Source organism: Mobula birostris, chromosome 2 (genome assembly GCF_030028105.1).
Source record: "Mobula birostris isolate sMobBir1 chromosome 2, sMobBir1.hap1, whole genome shotgun sequence".
NCBI lineage: Eukaryota > Metazoa > Chordata > Chondrichthyes > Myliobatiformes > Myliobatidae > Mobula > Mobula birostris.
In genome coordinates, this window is record NC_092371.1 from 164,655,961 (window position 1) to 164,678,098 (window position 22,138).

Genomic DNA, 22,138 nt, shown 5'->3' on the forward strand with positions numbered 1-22,138 from the left:
AGGAATGAAAGGGTTACCGTATGAGGAACGTCTCGCAGCTCTTGGACTGTGTTCCCTGGAGTTCAGGAGAATGAGGGGAGGTTTCATAGAAACATTCCGAATTTTAACAGGCCTGAACAGATTAGATAATGCAAAGTTATTTCCCATGGTAGGGGAGTCTAGGACAAGAGGGCACAACTTCAGGATTGAAGGATGTCCATTTAAAACAGTGATACGGTGAAACTACTTTAGTCAGAGGGTGGTAAATCTGTGGAATTTGTTGCCACGAGCAGCTGTGGAGGCCAAGTCATTGGGTGTATTTAAGGCAGAGATAGATAGGTTCTTGATTAGCCAGAGCAACAAAGGGTATGGGGAGAAGGCAGGGGAGTGGGGAACACTGGAAGAATTGGATCAGCCCATGATTGAATGTTGGAGCAGACTCAATGGTCGAAGATCTTATGGTCTTAGTACTGATGAAGGAGGGCCTTTACCTGGGCAGTGTAATATATTCAAAAACACAGTGCCATGGTTGTCTCAATCATGTAGGAAAGAGAAAGGTTAAATGAGCAATAGTTGCTGGGAATTACATGGTTTGTGGTGCAGACATATTCCAGGATGGTACTTTGCCTCTATGTTGCCAAGCTTAAGGATATCAAGTTCAAGTTCAAATTTAATTGTTATTCAGCCATACACAAGTACCCATGAATACTGCCAAACAAAGCAGCTTCACCTGGATGCAAAACACAGTACTAACAGTCGGAACACAGCAGAAGGCATATACAACATATATAAGATAGCAGTAAAATGCAGTCGCACAAAAAAATGTAGTTTAAGTCCCCGAGTCGATGAATATTGCAGCTGTCTTCTGTCAAACACATTACAGCGTGTCTTCTGCTGAGCAAACACTCAGGGCAGTACCGAATCCAGCATCGGTGCCACACCACACCACCTCCAGCACCCTGGTGGAGTGCCCAACTCCAATGCCTCCACTCTGGGCTGATGCAAACAGGCTTGAGGCCTGGTCTTCGCCACAACTGAGGCCATGCAGCTTCCTTGCTGTTTGCCAATAAACCAATGAATTGGACTTGCAGCATTGCACATCACCAATGTTCAAAAGGGTCTTGCAATCAAAAGAAAACAACTAAGACAATCACTCACTGTTAGACTGCATACCTCCTTCGTGCATGGATAGCTCTCTGTCACAGTCTGCAGCATGGTTCACACCACGTCCAGCACTTTCAGTTTCTCTGCTAACAAGCAACTCAGTGATGGGCAGACCTGCAGTACTTTAAGTTTTTAATATCCAGCAGGATCTTGCCATCATAAAAAATGCATTTAAAAAGACAATAAATACCTTTGGTTGACTCCATAGAGCCTGCTACATCCAAGTATGCCGCCAATTTACCGTAGGGTTGCAGAACATTCAGAAGCAAAAGGGCGATGAGCTAGACAAGAGGTTGTGCTACCAATGATTAAAGTAGAAAGAGGTGTGAGGTCTCCCAGGTTGATTTTAAAGAGGTAGGAAAAAAAAGATTAAGAAGCATCACCTCAAAGGTGGGTAATCTGGATTCCTCTCCTTATCATCCACCAGTGAGCATGGAAAGATCAAGACAGTACACATAATGTGCGGCTGAAGAGATGGTGCAGGACGCTTTAGATCTCAGCAGATTTAGGGGAGGTGGGACCTGTACAGACTGTCCATGATTTAATTGATGTTGTCCTTGTGTCATTCAATCACCAATGTCCTTCAGGGTTAGAAATTCTCCATCCTTAGCCCAGTCTGGTTTTTAAGTGATCCTAGAATGAACAATGTAGTTTACTCTTAAACTATCCTCTAAGATAGCTTACCAAATGATGCAGTTGTACATTAACTGCTATGTTAAATAGAGAAAGAACAAAATGGATGAATCAACTGGGATTGACCTAGGCATGGAATTCCCATACGTGTCTTCCTCACAAATATCTGGTAACTAGTGTCTAAATTGGGAGAGTTAAATCAGAGACTAATCGAGCATTCAACTGTTATTTCTACAAAGCTTCTCCACAATTTACAATGTTTCAATGCCATTTTATGAAAAGTACTGGGACTGTTTATGCTGAGGGGCAGAGACCATTAGAAGGGTAAACTTGCACCTTGTGTAGCTTACAAATCAGAAGGAATTATTGTATAATGGGGAAAAGGAATGTGAGGAGAATTGGTAGGAATATACTACTTGCTCCAGAGGTTGCTGTTGAACACATGTCTGGCATTCATTGGTCTGTTATTGGTGGTTTGGAACAATTATGAGCTATTTACGTGTGTGTGTGTGTGTGTGTGTGTGTGTGTGTGAGAGAGAGAGAGAAAAAGAAGGAAAATGAATGTTCTTTGTTTCCCATGGTTAAATAATTGCCTGTGTGGAAGCTGTTGAGGTCTGGATGGGATGGTTGGAACTGTTAAGTATGTACAGATTTAATGGTGCATGTGAACATTAGAAAGGAATTGTATTTGACAAAGATTGTAAGTAATGGTAAGTGTGTTTTGCTTGGAGCAGTGTGTAAGGCTGTCTTGCGGTTGGTGTGAGATCATGTTTGATGGTACATTTACAAAATTTTGCCTTACTAAGGTTATTAAGTGGTTTTCATGCTGCATCACATCTAAAATTCAAGAGATTTTTTTTGTCATCCTCTGACATTTTACAGCAAGATACCTAGACTTGTGGAGTAACTGTCACCTGGAATTAACATCCACAGTGAAAATTCCTCCATCCCTCTGATCTAGCATTAGACACCAAATAATTTGGTTCTTTTAGATATTGGCATTGCTTAAACGCTAATATTACGATAATGAGATCAGGAATTTTGAATACATTCTACACCGAGTCAAACAGACATGATTTCATGAGTTTTGCTGTTCAATTGCATATTATTTAGTTTTGGCCCCTAACAGATTAAGCTGCTGGTTTATAAATTTAAAAAGAAAATCTGTAATCCAGTCCCTCTAGAGGTCACTGTTACAATATTTTGGCTCAATAAAAATTAACTGTTAAACATAATAAGGTTTAGTTCTTCTTTTCTTTCAGGATCACCCAACAACTAGTAGATTCGTCTAAGCAAATTAACTTAGGAGCAGGGTATTGATAACATATTGTTGGAGTGCATTTTGTTTGGAAGTTCAATGCAGAAATACAATTTTTTTTTCTATGGAATATTTAAGGATCTTAAAAGCACAGAGGAGAATGGAAATGATAATAGTTCCAATATTATCTGGAAAAACAGAAAACATAACCATTGCCATGTTTAGTTTATAACTAAGCAACACATGTTACCATGGGGATTTTCAATCTGCACTCTTTAAAAGTAATTACATTGTTGGATTCACCAAAGCAAACGTGGAATAGCCCTTAAATATGCCAATGTAGGGCCTCTCCTTCGAGATACGCCTCCTCAATGCTGCGCGTGAGACTGTTGGCAAATGGAAGTTTGCCAGACCCACATGGAACAGTGTGAGAATGAATCAAGTTTGTGCCGGGAGACTTTAACATTATTCTGTACCTCCAATTTAAAGATTCTGGTTGGTAGGAAGTCTGCCATCAGTTCCTTTAGGAGAAGGTAAGCTATTGATTGAGCATTTCATTGTTATTCAGTTCTATATCATGAATTGTGTTTAACTAATGTAAGTTCATAAAAAGGTGAAACATAAGAAAGAATTTAGCAGATTTTCTGACTGAGCATGCATTGAAAACATAAGTGCTGAGATATGGGTAGCATATTGGTTGCTTTGCTGGATAAAGTAATCCAGGTACTGTAGTTGAGCTGGAGACATGTTTGAACACTGTGGTAGCTGGGCAATTTAAATGTCACTTGTTAAAAGGTGGATTAAAAGCCATTATCAGGTATAGTAACTATGACACATCTTTCTAGAAAGGAAGTATACTGTGCTTAAATTATATTGCTTATTAGAAACTCCACCGTTGTGATTGAGTCTTGACTACACTGACATTTGGCCTAAGATGTGATTAAAATAGCTAAACCAGTAACATTCATACCTTATGGATGACTGCAAAATTGAATACTTTCACAGAGAAATGCAGTTCCTAAATAAAAATACCTGATAATGCATTAAAATTTGTTTGAAGTATTTCTAGTACTTGCTTTATATTTGAAATTAGAATGGTATATACTTTTACAATATGTGTAGATTGTAGCTGGCTCTCAAAGATAAAGGTTTGAATTGATTATTCATTACTAATAATAGTAATACATCAAAACATCTTAAAAGCAGTGGTTGTGAAAATGATTTAATTGTGGTTATGCTGTAGTTATGTTTAACTAATAGACATGATTTGTTTCAGCAGGTTTATTAAGTGCAACTTAAGTGCATTGTTAAAAATTTAATCATAGCAAATGAATTTTGTTCCAAACAAGCAAGTTATTTTAAGTTCAAATCAACTCATGGCCTGAATCTGGAAATGACTGTTAATGATTGGAAACATTTGGGAATTTTGGTTAGTTGCAATGCAACGATATTTCAATTACTGCTATAAAATAACTTCATTGTAAACTGATCAGACAGAAAATCCCAATGATACGTCTCGTTTGCAGACATCTTTTGAATGTGTTGTGAAGTTAAATTGTTGTTCTGAAGTGCAAGGAAAAGATAAGTCTGAAGATTATTGCAAGGCACCTAACAAGGAAAAGAAAGATCTACAAGTGTACCTATGTGATTTAAATGTAACATATTTGGTGACTAAGTGATTTTCAAAAACGTTGTCACTAATTTTTTCATAAGTATTAACTAACATTACCTTAAAATACTTTTTAATTGTATAAGCAGTGAATTTCTCAGAATATCAAAGCATTGTGCATCATTTGTATTTCATTAGATTTTGTTCATTTGGAATGGTTAACCCTTAATTATATGCTGGAAATTTGAACTTCAATATGTGTAGTTTTATGTGCTGAAATTTATTGTTTTATTTTTAAATTTTGGAGGAAAATACATCTTAGCATTTAGAGTGATAACTTAATAGGATATGTATCTCAAGATTCCAAGGAATCCTTTTCTCAAACTTGTTTGTGGTGAAATTAGATTTTTCAACAACTGGTTGCCATTTGCATTGCTGTGAAATTAACTTATGCAGCTCCAACCATTGCAAAGTGACTCAATAAGATATCATATATCATCTTTTTTTAAAATTTTAGTTATTTAGAGATACAGCGTGCAATAGGCCCTTCCAGCCCTTTGAGCCACACTGCCCAGCTACCCCTTACAATCCCGATTTACCACCAACCTGACAATTTACAATAACCAATTAAGCTATCCAGTGTGTCTTTGGACTGTGGGAGGAAATCGGAGAAGAGAAACCCACGCATTCCATGGGGAGGGAATACACAGGTCTGGGATTGAACTCAAGACTCAGACAGCCTGAGCTGTAATAGCACCACACTAACCACCATGCCACCATGGCACGTAAATGTTTGTCATGATTTACTTACCATTGTAGTTTTTAATCTATTTTTCCAATCTACTTTAACAAATGTCATAGAACACTACAGCACAGAAACAGGTCCGTCGGCCTGTAACTTCTCTTAAATATTGAGAATCAAACCCGCATCCACTACTTCCCTCTGGCAGCTTGAAGATAAGGGCTCATCTGGGATTTTAACCTGGGACCTCTCACACCCTGAGAAGAAAACATACCTCTAGACCAACAAGCCAATCACTTCTTGCCTTTAAAGATACACTTCCATACGTAGTAACAACAGCTGTGTTAACAGGAATTTATTTATCATTAGAGGAAAGCTAAATTCATGTTCTGGAAGATGATTGGTACTTTCCTTAATTTAAGTGCAGCGCTCAGTATTGTTAACTATCAAGAGAAATCTGTGCTAGAGCAGGCCCTGTGGATGGGCTGGACATCAATTCTTGGAAGTTAGTCTCAGAAACAATATAGTGGGTGGTAATGGGGAAGCAAAAAAATCTGGTGTTTTTTTTTCCAAGCAGAACACATGCATAAGATCAGTTCATTGAAACGATAAAGCAAATTAATAGCATATGCTGAAAATCTGAAATAGAATCAGGAACTAATTGAAATACACAGAAAGAAATGATGGAAGGAGAAACAAAATAATGTTTCAGGCCAATAACTTTTAATCAGAACTGGGAAAAGTTAGAGATATGTTTAAACAAATTTAAGTTGCATAGGAAGGAAGGAGGAATGGAAAGAACAAAAAAAAAGGTTTTGCGAAAAGGTAGAGCTCAGAAACGCTGAATGACAGCCACCTTAAAGAGGTCATTGAGTAACAAAAGTATTATTGGAGGAAGGTATAAATAAGAGATCGATTTATTGAATGATGAAGAAGGTTTGAGGGGGCAAGTAATCCATTACTGCCTCTTTTTTTTTGGTTTTAGGTGTTGAACTGGATTTTGAGAACAAAGGTCTACACTAAGAGCCACTGTGCTTTAATTGCATGAAATAATAGGGAACATTGTTCAAAGCTTTCCCAGTAAGTACAAACCAGGAAGTAAGCCATCTGGCAATGTCCAATAAATATTAACGATTTACAATAACCACATTCTCCTAACAAAGATAAAGTTAGAAAACTATGTTCTAGGTAAGAGCTTTATGCCTAAAACCCAACTGAGATTACAGTAGCAATTTTTACATGATAATTGAATAAATGAAAGGAAAAGACAACTGAAATGACTGAAATTAACACAGGGATGGAGTGGGTGGTGGTGGTGGTGGGGAGATGCATTTACTACTCCAACAGGCTAGTATCATACCTTGCTACGATAGTGGAACAGTCAACTGTTTTGCTATTGTTTAACTTGGTCTAAGAGTTTTGATATTATATACATTATATATTTCCTCTATGTTAATATTCAAAATGTAAATTTATTTATAATTTTATGATTAGATTTCCTAAATGAAAGTTCTACTCCCATGATCCTATGAGTTGTTATTCCAATTCCTTTTGCCCAAAAATGTTCAAATATTGTTTTAGAATATCTTACACTGAAAATGAATGAATCAGCAGATTGGCCATATCAGCATTGATGTTCTTCTTTTCACAGACGCTACTTGACCTGCATGTTCACAGCATTTTTGTTTTACTTCAGATTTTTTTTAATTATCAGCTATTTTCTTTCTACACCATTATCCCTGTGGCTAAAAATGTGACATGTTACTGTTGCCCTGGAAGTGAAAAAAAATCCAGTTACAGTATGTTTTGGAACCAACATGTTGATCTACTTTCAGGCTTAAATGTATATTAATTCTGGTGTAAACTGTGCCAAAACAAATATAAATATTGGAAGATATTGGAATATATATCTCTTTCAATAGAATTGGTTTTGGCAATGAAGAAAGATTTGAGTAGAAGCACAGCTGGACCATAAAACATAGGAGCAGAATTAGACCATTCGGCTCATCAAATCTCCTCTACCATTTGATCATAGCTGATTTATTTTCCCTCTCAACCCCATTCTCATGTTTTCTCTCTTTGAAGTCCTTGCTAATTAAGAACCTATTAACCTTTACTTTAAATAAATGGTGAGGCTGTGCGAGGTTTAAAAAGAGCTCAGGGTCTTTCTGAACTTTTCAGTGGGCTGCAATCATCGTGATCTTTTAGACACAATAAAAAGATGTAAAATAAAATAAACTAAAATAAAAAAGTGTAAGTGGAGTGGCCATTGTGGGAGTGGGCTTTAGCTCAATAGGCTTGGTTGAGAACAGGCGCAGGCTAGAACTTAAGCTTGAGATGTTAGAGTTAGGCAGGACGGTAATTCAGGCAGTGAAATGCTCCTCCTGTGAGATGTGGGATATCAGGGTATCTGGCAGTCTCCCAGATGACTACATCTGCAAGAAGTGCACCCAACATAAGCTCCTGACTGACGAGGTGAAGGAAATGGAGCTGGAGTTGGATGTACTTAGGACTACCCAGGAGGCTGAAAACCTCATAGATGAGACTTTTACTGAAGAGTCACACCCAGAGGTCAGGCTTCAGATAGTAGATGGGTGACCATCAGAAGAAGTAAATGGACTAAGCAGTCAGTGTAGGGTTCCCCTGTGGCATTCTCCACAGTAACAAGTATTCCGCTTTGGGTGCGGAATGATTTATCAGGCTACAATAGCAGCCAAACCAGTGGCTAGGGTCCAGGATGACTCAGAACAGCAGCTGAAGATTCTCAAGAGGGAATGTTAGCCACTAGAGGTTGTGGTCCAATGACATAGGTAGAAAGGGGGAAGAGGTCCTGTGTACTGAGTGTATGCAGTTAGGGAAGAGGCTGAAGAGCAGGACCTCCAAGGTAGTAATCTCTGGATTACTCCCAGTACCTCATGCAATACCAGAGCAGGAAAGAGATGATAGTACAGATGAATGAGTGGCTGTGGGAGTGGTGCAGGAGGCAGGATATCATAGTTTTTCGATCATTGAGATCTCTTACAGGGGAGGTACGACAATTACACCTGAACCTGAGGGGAACATATATCTTTGCAGACAGGTTTGCTAGAACTGTTGGGGAAAGGTTCAAATAATTTGGCAGGGGGATGGATACTAGAGTGATAGGGCTGAGGATAGGGCATCTGGTATACAAGTTGATGCAGTGTATAGTGAGGCTGTGAGGAAGGACTGATAGATGATCAGGCAAAATTGCAGTCAGTGGGATGAGGTGACATGTAACATGGGGGCAAAATCAAAAACAGTGATGAATACAGGACTGAAGGTGATGTATTTGAATGTACACAGTATATGGAATAAGTAGATAATTTTGTAGCGCAGATAGAGATCGGTAAGTATGACATTGTGAGGTTCACTGAGTCGTGGGTAAAAGAAGATCAGATTTGGAAGCCTAACATCCAAGGATACGCCCTGTACTGAAAGGACAGGCAAGAAGGCAGAGAAGGTGGGGTGGCTCTGTTAGTAAAAAATGAAATCAAATCCTGAGAAAGAGGTGACTTGGGATCAGAAGATGTAGAATCCTTGTGGGTAAAGTTAAGAAACTGCAAGGGTAAAAAGACCCTGATGGGAGTTATATACAGGCCCCCAAACAATAGCCAGGATGTGGGATAGAAATTACAATGAGAGATAGAAAAAGCATGTAAAAAGGCAATGTTAAGATAGTTATGGGCAATTTCAATGAGCAGGTAGATTGGGAAAATCAAGTCAGAGCTGGATCCCTAGAGAGGGAATTTGTAGAATGCCTATGAAATGGCTATTTAGAGCAGCTTGTGGTTCAGCCTACTAAGGGAAAGACAATTCGGGATTGGGCGTTTTGTAATGAACCAGATTTGATTAGGGAACTTAAGGTAAAGTAACCCTTAAGAGGCAGTGATCCTAATATGATAGAATTCACCCTGCAGTTTGAGGGGGAGAAAATAAAATCAGATGTATCAGTATTTCAGTACAGTAAAGGGAATTACAGAGGCAGGAGAGAGGAGCTCACCAAAGCTGATTTGGAAGGGGACTCTTTCAGGGATGATGGCAGAACAGCAACGGCAGGGAGCAATTCAGAAGGCACAGGATAGATATTTCCCGAAGATGAAGTATTCTAAAGGGAGGATGGGGTGATTATGGCTGACAAGGGAAGTCAAAGACAGTATAGAAGTAAAAGACAGAGCATATAATATAGCAAAATGTAACCTATGTTGGAGTGGCACAGGTTTAGAGTGGGGATTTTGAGGCTTTAGCTCTTCAAAGCTTCAGCGAGAAGAGGTTTGAGTGAGAGAAAGCACAAAAGCTGTAGATTCCCCCCCCCCAATTTATATATTGTTTTCCTTCTCCACGCCCCCCAGTTTATTTATTGTTTTCCTTCTTAATATTATACAATAGGCATCCGTTAGTCTTGCGAGACCATGGATCTGCGCCTGGAAAGTCTTCACTCTCCAGGGTGCAGGCCTGGGCAAAGTTGTATGGAAGACCGGCAGTTGCCTATGCTACAAGTCTCCCCTCTCCACGACACCGATGTTGTCCAAGGGAAGGGCAAGGGCCAATACAGCTTGGCACCAGTGTCATCGCAGAGCAATGTGTGGTTAAGTGCCTCGCTCAAGGACACAACACGCTGCCTCGGCTGGGGCTCGAACTCGTGAGCTTCAGGTCGCTAGTCGAATGCCTTAACCACTTGGCCACGTGCCCACAATATTAATATTATAACAGTTAGAATAGTAGGAATGCCATGCAGGATAGTTGAATGCTTCTCTTGCAAGCTATGGGAAGGCAGGGAGACCTCCAGTCTCCCTGACAAGTTCACCTGCAGAAAGTCCATCCAACTGAGGCTTCTATCATTCTGTGTTAAGGAGTTGGAGCTGCAAATGGATGTATTCTGGATCATTCAGGAGGCTGAGGGGTGATAGATAGGACATATTGTGGTAAACCATGTATATATATTGTAACTGGGTTAACTGTCTGGACACGCCCCTCTGCTGACTGCCCCTGTGGCTCCTCCCACAGAGTCCTGTATAAAGGTGTTCGCCTTGCCCCTCCCCCTCTGTCCGGGGGCAGACACTCACTGTGGAGGTCGAATTGTACAGCAAATAAAAGCCTTTCAGTATTTTACCAAACCTCAGTCTTTTGGAGTAATTGAAGGCGCTTCACATATGGAGCAGTAGCTACACCCAAGATGCAGGACACAAGTGATTGGGTTACAGTCAGAAAAGGGAAAGAGGTAAAGCAGCCAGTGCAGAATATGTTGGTGGCCATCCCACTCAAAAAACAGGTGTACCACTTTGGATACTGTTGGGGGGAGGGATGGCCTAGTAGAGGGAAGTCACAGGTATCAGGTCTCTGGCACTGAGTCGGTCTCTGTGATTTTGAAGGAAAGGGGGACAAGAACGAGAGTCCCAGATGGTGGCAGGGTCTGGGACATCTCTGAATGAGTGTTCAGCATTCTTAACTGGGAAGGTGAGCAGCCAGAGGCTGTGGCCCATGAAGGTACCAATGACATAGGTAGGAAGAGTGATGAGGTTCTGCAAAGTGAGTTCGGGAAGTCAGGTGCTAAGTAAAAGGGCATGACCTCCAAGGTTGTGATCTCAGGATTGATACCCATGCTATGTGCTAGTGAGGCCAGAAATAGAAAGATCATACACTTTAACACATAGCTAAAGAGTTGGTGTAGGAAAGGGAGCATCAGATTTTTGGATCATTGGCTCTCTTCCAGATAAGGTGAGACCTATATAGAAGAGACAGTTTGTACCTAAACTGGAAGGGGACTTATATCCTAGCAGGAAGTTTACCTGGTGCAACACGGGGGTGGGGGGCACTTAAACTAGAGTTTCAGGAAGGTGGGAACTGAAGTGCCAGAACAGATAGTAGAGAGGTTGTGGAGACAGGTGTTGTTAAGAATTTAGGCAAAGTCAGGAATTAAAAGGTTGAGCATGGTGTGACTAATGTCCTGAACTGCATATATTTCAATGCAACAAGTATTGTAAGTATTGTAGGAAAGGCAGATGACTCAGGGCATCAATCAACACCTGGAATTATGATATTGTAGCCATTAGTGGGATTTGGTTGCATGAAGGGCAGGACTGGCAACTCGATATTCCGGGGGACTGCTGTTTTAGATGCGACAGAATGGGAGGGATTATAGGGAGAGGTGTGCCGTTTTTAGAGAAAATGTCAGGCCAATGTTCAGTCAGGACAAACTGGAGAACTCGTCTAGTGAGGCTTTATGGGTGGCACTGAGGAATAAAAAAGATATGACCATATTAATGGGGATATATTATGGACCACCCAACAGTCTGCGGGATTTAGAGCAACAAGTTTGTAGAGAGATCGCAGACTGTTGCAAGAAATGTAAGGTTTAAGTAGGTGATTCTAATTTCATACATATTGACTGGGGCTCCCATACTATAAAAGGACTGTGGGATAGAGTTTGTCAAATATGTTCAGGAAAGTTTCCTTAATCAATACATAGTGTCCTAAGGAGAGAGTGTGCAACACTTGATCTGATATTAGGGAACGAGACAGAGAGGTGACAAAAGTTTGTGCAGGGGAACACTTTGCATCTAGCGATCGTAATGCCATTAGTTTCAAAGTAAATATGGAAAAAGATGGGTCTGGTCCATGGGTTGAGATTCTAAATTGGAGAAAGGCCAATTTTGATGGTATCAGAAAGGATCGGGCAAGTGTAGATTGGGACAAGTTGTTTTATGGCAAAGGTGTACTTGGTAAGTGTGACACCTTCCAAAGAAAAATTTTGAGAGTAAAGAGGCTTGTACGTGCCTGTCAGAATAAAAGGTAAAGATAACAGGTGCAGGGAACCTTGGTTTTCAAGAAAGATTGGAACTGTGGTTAAGAAAAAAAGGAGCTGCATAGTAGATATAGACAGGTAAGAAAAAATTAGATACTTATTGAGTGCAAGAAATGCAAGAAAACACTTAAGGAAGAAATTAGGGGAACTAAAAGAAGGCATGAGGTTGTCCTAACAGACAAAGTGAAGGAGAATCCTAAAGGATTCTACTGATATGTTAAGAGCAAAAGGATTGCAAGGGACAAAATTGGTCCTCTGGACCATCAGAATGGTAATCTATGTGTGGAGCCAAAAGAAATGGAGGAGATCTTGCAGAGATATTTAAATCATCCTTCGCAACAGGTGAGGTGAGGTGAGATTGGTCAAGAAGGTTCAGTTGCTCGGCATTCATGTAAATTGCATTAGACACAGGCTTTGCGGGAGAAGTGAGAAAGTGGAAGTAGGTGCTTGACTGTGTGACTGGAGGTCTGTGACTAGTGGAGTGTGACTAGAAGGATCGGTGCTGGGTCCGTTGTTGTTTGTCATCTATATCAATGATCTGGATGATATTGTGGTTAACTGCATCAGATGACACTAATACTGGGGGTGTAGTGGAAGGAAGGAAGGCTATCATGGCTTGTAGCAGGATCTGGACCAGCTGAAAAAATGGCAGATGGAATTTACTGCAGACGAGTGTTTGGTGTTGCACTTCAGTAGGACCAACCAGGTGTTGTGTATCTTTCACTAGGTCTTATACTGAAGAACCAAAAAAACACAGATTGGATCTGTTCAGAGACATGTTTATTGCTAGCAATAATGAGAAATATCTCCACTCCTCATGAATGGAGGCTGCTTCTAACTTACAACTTAGTAACTTCCTTTTTCTGATACAAGTTTTCAGTCTGCTTTGGCCATTATCTGTTCTGTAAGGTCAGCTCCTCTACTTCAATACAGCTGCACTTCTCAAGGTCCTCCTCTTAGTTACTCAATGAACAATGATCAAGGACATTGCGTGCCTCCTGTCATGTATACACTCAGCATGGAGCAAAGCAGTTTAGAGTTTTTCAAGTTCCATTTTAGTCACATTACAAGTTTAAGTACATAAAAAATCTCAATGTTCCGAATATATTTCCATACAGGTTAGGTCTTGTACAGTGAACAATAGGGCACTGAGGAGTGCAGTAGAACAAAGGAATATGGGAATACAGGTCCATAATTAATTGAACGTAGTGGCACAGGTAGATAGGGTCATAAAGAAAGAGAAGGGGCTTCCATGTTCTGTCGGTCAAAGCGAGCAGAAAAGGCATTGAGCTGATCTGGGAGCGAAACCTTGTTGCTTGCTGTTACTTTGTGGGAAATTCATCATGAAAAGACTGGAGTCACACATCATGAATTCAGTAATCCTTCTATTCCACTAGCATTGATATGGTCTTATTACATGGCAGAGATGAGTCAGGGGACTGAGTAGCCGAACTTTGTTTCTGACGTTTAGTCAATAAACAATAGTCTAACATAGGTGTCTTTACTGAACAGATGCTTCAGAGATGAGGGTATCTGTTTCAGCAGTAGGTGAATTTCAGAGAGTCGAGGTTGTCTGGGAATCTTGAGTCAATACATGCCCTGACCAGTCTTTTAGAGGATTTAATAATGATAAATGTAAGAGCAACTGGCTGGCCAGTCATTAAAGCACATTATGTTGTTTTCTTAAGGTACCATATTGATAGTGGTCTTCTTAAAGTAAGTAGGTACCTCAGATTGAAGCAGGGAAAGATTAAAGGCATTTGCAAATATCTCCATCAGCTGATCTGTTCAAGATCTAAGGACACAGCCAAGGACACCATCAGGGCCAGGTTGTTTCTGCAGGTTCGCTCTCCAGAAAACTGATCTTACATTTGCAACCATTCAGGTGCATTTGAGTCTGTTATGATGGGTGGTGACATATTCAAAAATGTGTGTAGAATGCTTTAAGCTCATCAAGAAGGGATGTGCTGCTGTTGGTAATACTGCCTGTCTTCATTTTGCATCCCATTATAGCATGTAAACCCTGACACAATTGACAACTGGTCTGGGACTCTGTTTTGGACTGGGTATTGTCACTTGTTTCCCTTACTGAAAGTCATGGTTGCTCAAGAGACCATTTTCCCTTAACTGCTAGGCAACCATGATTTTCTCCTCAGTAAACATAGAGGAGAAATATTTGTTAAAAATTTCACCTGTGGTTCATGACATAAGCTGCCCTTCATCCAGGTTTGCCAGGTTTTCCCTTTATCCTGACAGGAACATGCTGCATTAGACTCTTAATATCACACTTATAAAAGCCTCACACTTGTCAAAGCTCCATCAAGGGTATTCACCTCTGTAATATTCAAGACATCTTCAGGGAGTGATGCCTCAGAAAAGTGGCTTCCATCATCAAGGATCCCCACCACCCAGAACATGCCCTCTTCTCATTGTTACCATCAGGAAGGAGATACAGAAGCTTGAAGGCACTCAGTGATTCGGGAACAGCTTCTTCCCCTCTGTCATCCAATTTCTAAATGGACATTGAACCCACGTACAGAACCTCACTACTTTTTAAAAATTTCTGTACTTGCACTACTTATCTTAATGTAACTATTTAATATACATACATATATACATACTTACTGTAATTCAGTTTTTTTCCTATATTTATCATGTATTGCATTGTATTGCTGCTGTAATGTTAACTTATTTCATGACATATGTTGGTTTTATTAAACCTGATTCTGATTTGTTCTTTTCCCTTTAAACAGGTTTACTCATTTGACCTCTGACAGATGCTGCCTAATTTCCCTAAAATTAGCCATGTTCCAATTCAGGAACCTAGCATAGAACATAGAAATCTACAACACATTACAGGCCCTTCGGCCCACAATGTTGTGCCGACCATGTAACCTACTCTAGAGACTGCCTAAAATTTCCCTACCACATAGCCCTCTATTTTTCTAAGCTCCATGTACCTATCTAAGAGGCTTTCAAAAGACCTTATTGTATCTATTTCCACCACCGCTGCCAGCAGTGCATTCCACGGACCCACCTCTGTGTGAAAAGCTTACCCCTGACATCCTCTTGGTACCTATTTCCAAGCACCTTAAAACTATGCCACCTTGTGTTAGCCATTTCAGCCCTGGGAAAAAGCCTCTGGCTTTCCACACGATCAATGCCCCTCATCATCTTATACACCTCTATCAGGTCACTTCTCATCCTCCATCACTCTAAGGAGAAAAGGCCAAGTACACTCAACCTATTCTCATAAGGTACACCCTCCAATTCAGGCAATATCCTTGTAAATCTCCTCTGCACTCTCTCTATAGTATCCACATCCTTCCTGTAGTGAGGTAACCAGAACAGAACACAGTACTCCAAGTAGAGTCTGACCAAGGTCTTATATAGCTGTAACATTACCTCATTGCTCTTGAACTCAATCCCGTGGTTAATGAATGCCAACACACCATATGCCTTCTTAACCACACTATCAACCTGTGCAGCAGCTTTGTGTCCTATCGACACAGACCCCAAGATCTCTCAGATCCTCCACACTGCCAAGAGTCATACCATTTATATGACAGTCTGCCTTCAAATTGGACCTACCAAAATTAGCCACTTCACACTTGAAGTCCTTCTGCCACTCCTCAGCCCAGTTCTGCATCCTATTGATGTCCCACTGTAACCTGTGACAATCCTCCAGACTATCCACAACACCCCCAACCTTTGTGTTATCAGCAAACTTACTAACCCACCCTTCTACTTCCTCATCCAGGTCATTTACAAAAATCACAAACCTTTGGATGAGTCCTATCATTTTTCATCATTACCTTAAAACTAATGGTCACCAGAACCAAAGTGCTCCCTGACTATTTCTGTTAAGGAATTGTCATTTGTTTGCACTGTTTGTTATCTCTTCTTTGCACTGGTGAGAGTCAAAGCAATGACTATCAAGATTACTTAAGTCTAATATAATATCTGAGGGTACACTGTGAAAACATTTTTTTCCTGAATTAGGATTAGCATGCAGTTTTGTACTTTGCTGTTCACAGCCACACGAGCTTCTTTGGGATTTAATGCTAAACTCCTTAATCTGGTAAGTAGTATGCTTTGGTCACATTTGAGTTAATAATCGTTAATTCTATGGTCTGATTTAATAGAGCTTCAGAGGTATTTAGCTGACACAAGATATTCTGCAGGTGCTGGAAATCTTGAGCAACACACACAAAATGCTGGAAGATCTCAGCAGGTCAGGCAGCAGCAATTGGGGGAAATAAACAGTTTATATTTCGGGCCAAGAGCTTTCATCAGGACTTAGTGCCAAACTTTACCATTTTGTGCTGTGGAACTCTAGTATATAATCGTATTGCAGCCATAGGGGTGGTGGGAAATCAGATGAAATGAGCCCTGCGTAAAATTAGTTCATAATCTACTTTCAAGTAAATCCTGTTGCACATCTGCGGATGCATAATCATTTTTGAAGATAAATTGGGGCTGGATTAAAATGGAATTGCTTTTTTCAATCAGGATGGCACTCTAGGTTATTTTTAGATTTTAATTAATAGTTAAAGTGATAAGAACTATCATCAAAGGAAATTGGCTCAAATAAATTTATTAGATTTGACCAAATGATTTTTCATCTGTTCTGAGTTGCTTTACTAGAAATACTTTTCATATTTTCTTCACTGATGAAAAATTTCCTGTAGGAATAATTACAGGATTTACAAGTTCTGTTCAACAAAGACTTATTCCAGTTTTTGAATGTCTTCTAGCTTCACTGACAAAGCTCAGAGGAGGATGAGAATTCCAAATACTTTTATTTTCATTATTGAAAGAATCTGTATGATGCTATTTCATGTAAATATAATGCTTAGCCCTTGCCATTTTTCTTATTTTTAGTTTTTGATGTGTACATGGACATTGAATATAAAAAACCATGAATCCTATCCTGCAAAGTTTTCTGTTTCTGCTGCTGCAAGAAACAGCTATGGAAGATGATGTACGATCCAGTAAGAAACCAATACTTTGTTTTTAATCTTGAATTTATTGTGGCATTTAGCAGCTCGTCAGGTTGATGAGTGACCCTGCCAAACAGTGAAACATCTTACTGTTTTGTGTCTCACCATACACATGAGGCCTGCATCTGTGTAATTTAAATAGGACTTTGCAAACCATTTCGAGACAGGCACCAGTAACCTGATACCATTAAGATGATTTCTACCTGAGTCTCCTAAAAGCCCCTTTCTCTCTTCTTCCTATAGGAATTTCAGGTGCCCCCAATCTAAACTCTCAAATTTTGTTTGCCATGAATCTCTGCCAGCCTTACCCCAATACAGCAATTTACTGACCAGACTCATCCCACTGTTTCAAACGATATGCCAACCCAAACACTGATAGGTACCTCCACCAAAACCATTAACAATCCTTTTTTCACAATTGTTCCTTACCCTAAGAAACCATGCCTCCTGTCGTACTTCATGATCACCACTTGCACTAAGCGACAATCAAAATTAAAGCTCAACCATAAACCTCATTGCCATCATCAATATGTCTGCTAATCTCACAGCTCAATTACTGATCTTATACTCTATTGCCACTTGCTAATTTAGTAATCAAACTAAAAAAAACATATCCTGGGCCTGATGTTACTGAATTACTGTACACACCAGCCAATCCATTAACAAAATATTCCTTGGCCAGCTGTAGGCAACTGACTAACTTAATTTTAGTAGTGCCAGTCAGTATCTGGGCGATCTATTTTAAAGAGAAATCAATTGTGTATATCGAAAATCTGAACTAAAAACAAAAAACAGTGAAAGCACAACAAATAAATCAGTATCTTGAAAGAGAAATTAGGTTATTATTTTAGGTATGAACTCATCATCAAAGCAAAAATATTTGGAAAGGTATCCAAGTTTTCTTCTCTTCAGGAGTAAATTTAAAGCAGTTACTTTATCATATTTGCAGCATGGCTAAACTGACTATTAGGTATAAGAATAAATTACAATATTGCCTTTTTCATCTTTGTGACCAGTCGGAATAAAGAAAATAATGAAATAAACATACTCTAAGGTCTATTTTTGTCCAGTTGAGCAGAAAATTCTGTTAGAAATGTATATTTTTCCAGTATGTGTTTATATACATACCAAGGAACAATATATTACTATTTTTGTTGACCATCTCAATCAAATTCTTAAAATTCATAGGCGCACAGGAAAAGATTATAATTTAGCATAGCGTATCTGACATATTCTATTCAGTGACCTCACAGAGTGAAACCGTGAAAAAGAACATTAATTAAACCAAGCAGCACTCAGTTATGCACATTGAGTGTGGCCATATTTATAGGAATATTGCAGAAAAAATTTTGCTACATTTTGGGCCTCACCGCCTAATTACAGCATGTACAGAAACATTTTAATGTAGTAAAGCAAATGCATCTAATTACCTCACCAAATCTTCATATTATCAATAAAATGGAAGGAAACTAGTAAGATTCCTTTCTGTTGTCCCTCCCTTCCTAAATTGTGTCCAGGTGTTACCATAATCATAGGTAGAACAATAGAATAGGTAAGCTAGTATTCTTCATATTCATGACCTTGGTGCAAATAAAATTGTCTTGAAGTTCTTGACAATTGGTCACCTTGCCATAATCAATTTAACAAAATGCAGTAGAAGCTTTTTTTTAAAAGAGTGTGTAGTGATAGAAAATCAAGAGAAATTAGCGATCTGTGTTTTTTTCAAATACTAGTTACATAGAACAGTGAAGAGCGTACACTACAGCTATTCGGAATAGCTACCCTGTTCCCGTGTTTGTTCTGGTAAATTTCCTTCACACACAGCATTCTAATTCTGTCTCAATACTCTAATCTCATTTCCCTTATGCATTTAACTAATTTTCCCTAACTAAAACAAGAGATTCTTTAAATGTTGGAAATCTAAAGCAAATCACACAAAATGCTGGGAGAGGATGGCATATGACTGGATTTGGCAGCAGTGGGAAGGGATGTGGAGAAGAGCATTATAATATTCTACCAGGCATCAGGAAGGATCTGACAGCAGATCAATGTAGAATGGAGGTGCTGTAAGGTTGCACTCTTAAGGTTTCCAGCCAGTTCACTTGCTGGAAGCTTGCAAGTCATGAAGTGTTTCAGCCTGACTGCTTTTCCCTCTCCATAAATGCTGACTGTTTGCTGAGTTCCTTGTGCATTTTGTGTATACTTAATTAATTCTCAAATTCTTTGGTGCTTTTCAACTCAAGTATCCGGTACAGATGAGAGTTCCATGCTCCCCCCCGCCCCCCATTATTTAGGTAAAGTGGTTTCCCTTGAATTTTCAATTGGATTTTTTAGGCTCTTGTATTTTTGGTTCTCTGAGTTGGAATTTTACAGCTGGATTTTGTCCATGTCCTTTATAAAATTATTATTTTAAAATTTTTAGCAATACGTTAACAAAGAACAATGCAGCAGCACAGGAATAGGCCCTTCAGCCAACCACATCTGTGCTGACCATGATGCCAGTCTAACCTAAGACCATTTGGTTGCACATGGTGTGAATCCCTGTATTCCCTGCCTATTCATGTGCCCATTTAAATGCCTCTTAAACATTGCTATTGTATCTTCTAAGTAAGTTTGAAGAGTTGGAGAAATGCAATTACATTTTATCTGGAACCCGACTGCTTTTCATTATTGTTGCACAGTACCCCTCCATAAATTTGATCCTGGTTCTTGATGCATAGAATAACATGCACATACAGAATGCAACTTTACAACACCTCCATTCCACAGGTAGAATGATGCCTGGTAGAATATCATTATACCCCTCCCCACATCCCCTCCCACTCTGATGCCAAATCCTCTCACACCCTAACCCTCTTCCACTAATGACCCAGATTCTCACTCTGGTCAGACTTACTTTTTTTCATTTGCCTCCTCCACAATTATGGCTTGAAAGGCCTTTGAGGATACAAGGGTATGTCCCAGCCTTGTGAATAATATATTATTGCAGTGATTAACCTTTGAAAATGTGATCGTTAATCTGTTACATACTAGCCCATCAATATACCATTTTAAATGTAATTTAGTTGCTGGTTCATGTGTCCTTAGTAATGTGGGTTTCTCTATTTTTCTGTAAAACTTTCAAAATAAAAGATGCTAGACCATGTTTTTCTCCCCCAAAAACAATGTGTAAAAAATGTTTGTCGCTTTCACTTTAAACATTCACAACTACCATGGGCTTTAAGGTCAAACACAAGTGGAAATACAGAACAGGTATAATCTTTAAATTTACAACTGATACAATATTTCCAATCTTTAAAATTACTGTAAAGTTATATCCTATTGTTGACTCCAAACTGCACAATATATATGTTGTTCCTTTTTAGCAATACCATTTCTCTTTTTTGTTCTAGGCTGCCGTACTGCTCCAAATGACCTAGTTTTCATTTTGGATGGTTCCTTCAGTGTAGGACCGGATAATTTTGAAATAGTCAAAAACTGGATTATTAATATATCTAGCAGTTTTGAAATAGGGACAGCCTTTACACAAGTTGGTGTTGTGCAATATAGTGACGATCCTTTGCTAGAAATCCCATTGGAAGAACATGGGTCCAATGAAGACTTAATGGAAGCAATGGCAGCCATCTCATACAGGGGTGGAAACACTAGAACAGGAAAAGCCATAACATTTGGAGTTAATAATGTGTTTGCTACCTCGACTAGGGCTGCTAATACAGTTACTAAAGTGGCAATTGTACTAACGGATGGAAAATCTCAGGATGATGTGAAAGAGTCAGCAGAGGAAGCAAGGAAAAGGAAAATTATATTATTTGCGATTGGAGTTGGTCAGGAAATAGAAGATGCCGAGCTTCAAGCAATTGCTAATAAGCCATCATCTACCTATGTGTTCTATGTAGAGGACTACTCTGGTATCTCCAGAATTAGAGAAATAATGAAACAGAAACTATGTGAAGGTAAGAAACACATTATTACAAACTTACTTAAACGCTTTAGTTTACAAAATGTTCAGTCATTATATTTTAAAATATAGTAATGCTCATTGATTACTGTGAAGAAACACGAAGATGAAAATATATGCACTATATTACATTAGATTGATCATGCTTCAGTTGCCACAGTGATAATATGTTCATCAAAATATTATGTAATCTGTATGGCCTATTGTTCCAGTTAAGACCAAATAGGGCTGAATCAGCTTTAAAATCACAGGCATACATCGTGAAATTTGTTGTATTTATGCCAGCAGTACAATGCAATACATAATAACAGAGAAAGAATGAATTACAGTAAATGTATATATTAAATAGTTAAATTAAATAAGTAGTGCAAAAACAGAAATAAAAAAGGAGTGAGGTAGTGTTCATGGGTTCAATGTCCATTCAGAAATTGGATGCAGAGGGGAAGAAGCTGTTCGTGAATTGTTGAGAGTGTGCCTTCAGGCTTCTGTATTTCTTTTCTGATGGTAGCAATGAGAACAAGGCATGACCTGGGCGATGAGGGTCCTTAATGATGGATACTGCCTTTTTGAGGCATCATTCCTTGAAGATGTCCTTGATACCAAGGAGGCTAGTGCCCATGATGGAGTTGATTAAGTTTACGACTCTCTGCAGTTTATTTCGATCCTGTGCAGTAGTCACCCCCTCAATACCAGATAGTGATGCAGCCAGTTAGTGTGCTCTACACAGTACATCTGTAGAAATTTGTTGTATCTTTGGTAACATACTGTGCCAAATTTCCTCAAACTCCTAATGAAATATGGTCACTGTTGTGCCTTCTTTGTAGCAGCGATAATTTGGGTCCAGATAGATCCTCAAAGATATTGACACTCAGGGATTTGAAGTTGCTCACTCTTTCCATTTTTGATCCCTCTATGAGGACTGGTGTGTGTTCCCTCATCTTACCCTTTCTGGAGTGCAAAATCAGTTCT

At 39.2% G+C, this 22,138-nt stretch overlaps 1 protein-coding gene across 1 annotated transcript in view; it reads left to right on the top strand.

Moving 5' to 3' along the window:
- Window positions 1-3,399: 3,399 nt before the first annotated feature.
- col21a1 (collagen, type XXI, alpha 1) overlaps window positions 3,400-22,138 on the top strand; it is a 211,819-nt gene continuing 193,080 nt past the window's right edge. The window contains exons 1-3 of the mRNA XM_072280324.1: window positions 3,400-3,567; window positions 17,093-17,202; window positions 20,604-21,164. Of these exons, the coding sequence (XP_072136425.1) occupies window positions 17,130-17,202; window positions 20,604-21,164 (634 nt within the window). The 5' untranslated portion in view covers window positions 3,400-3,567; window positions 17,093-17,129. The remainder of the gene's footprint in view (window positions 3,568-17,092; window positions 17,203-20,603; window positions 21,165-22,138) is intronic.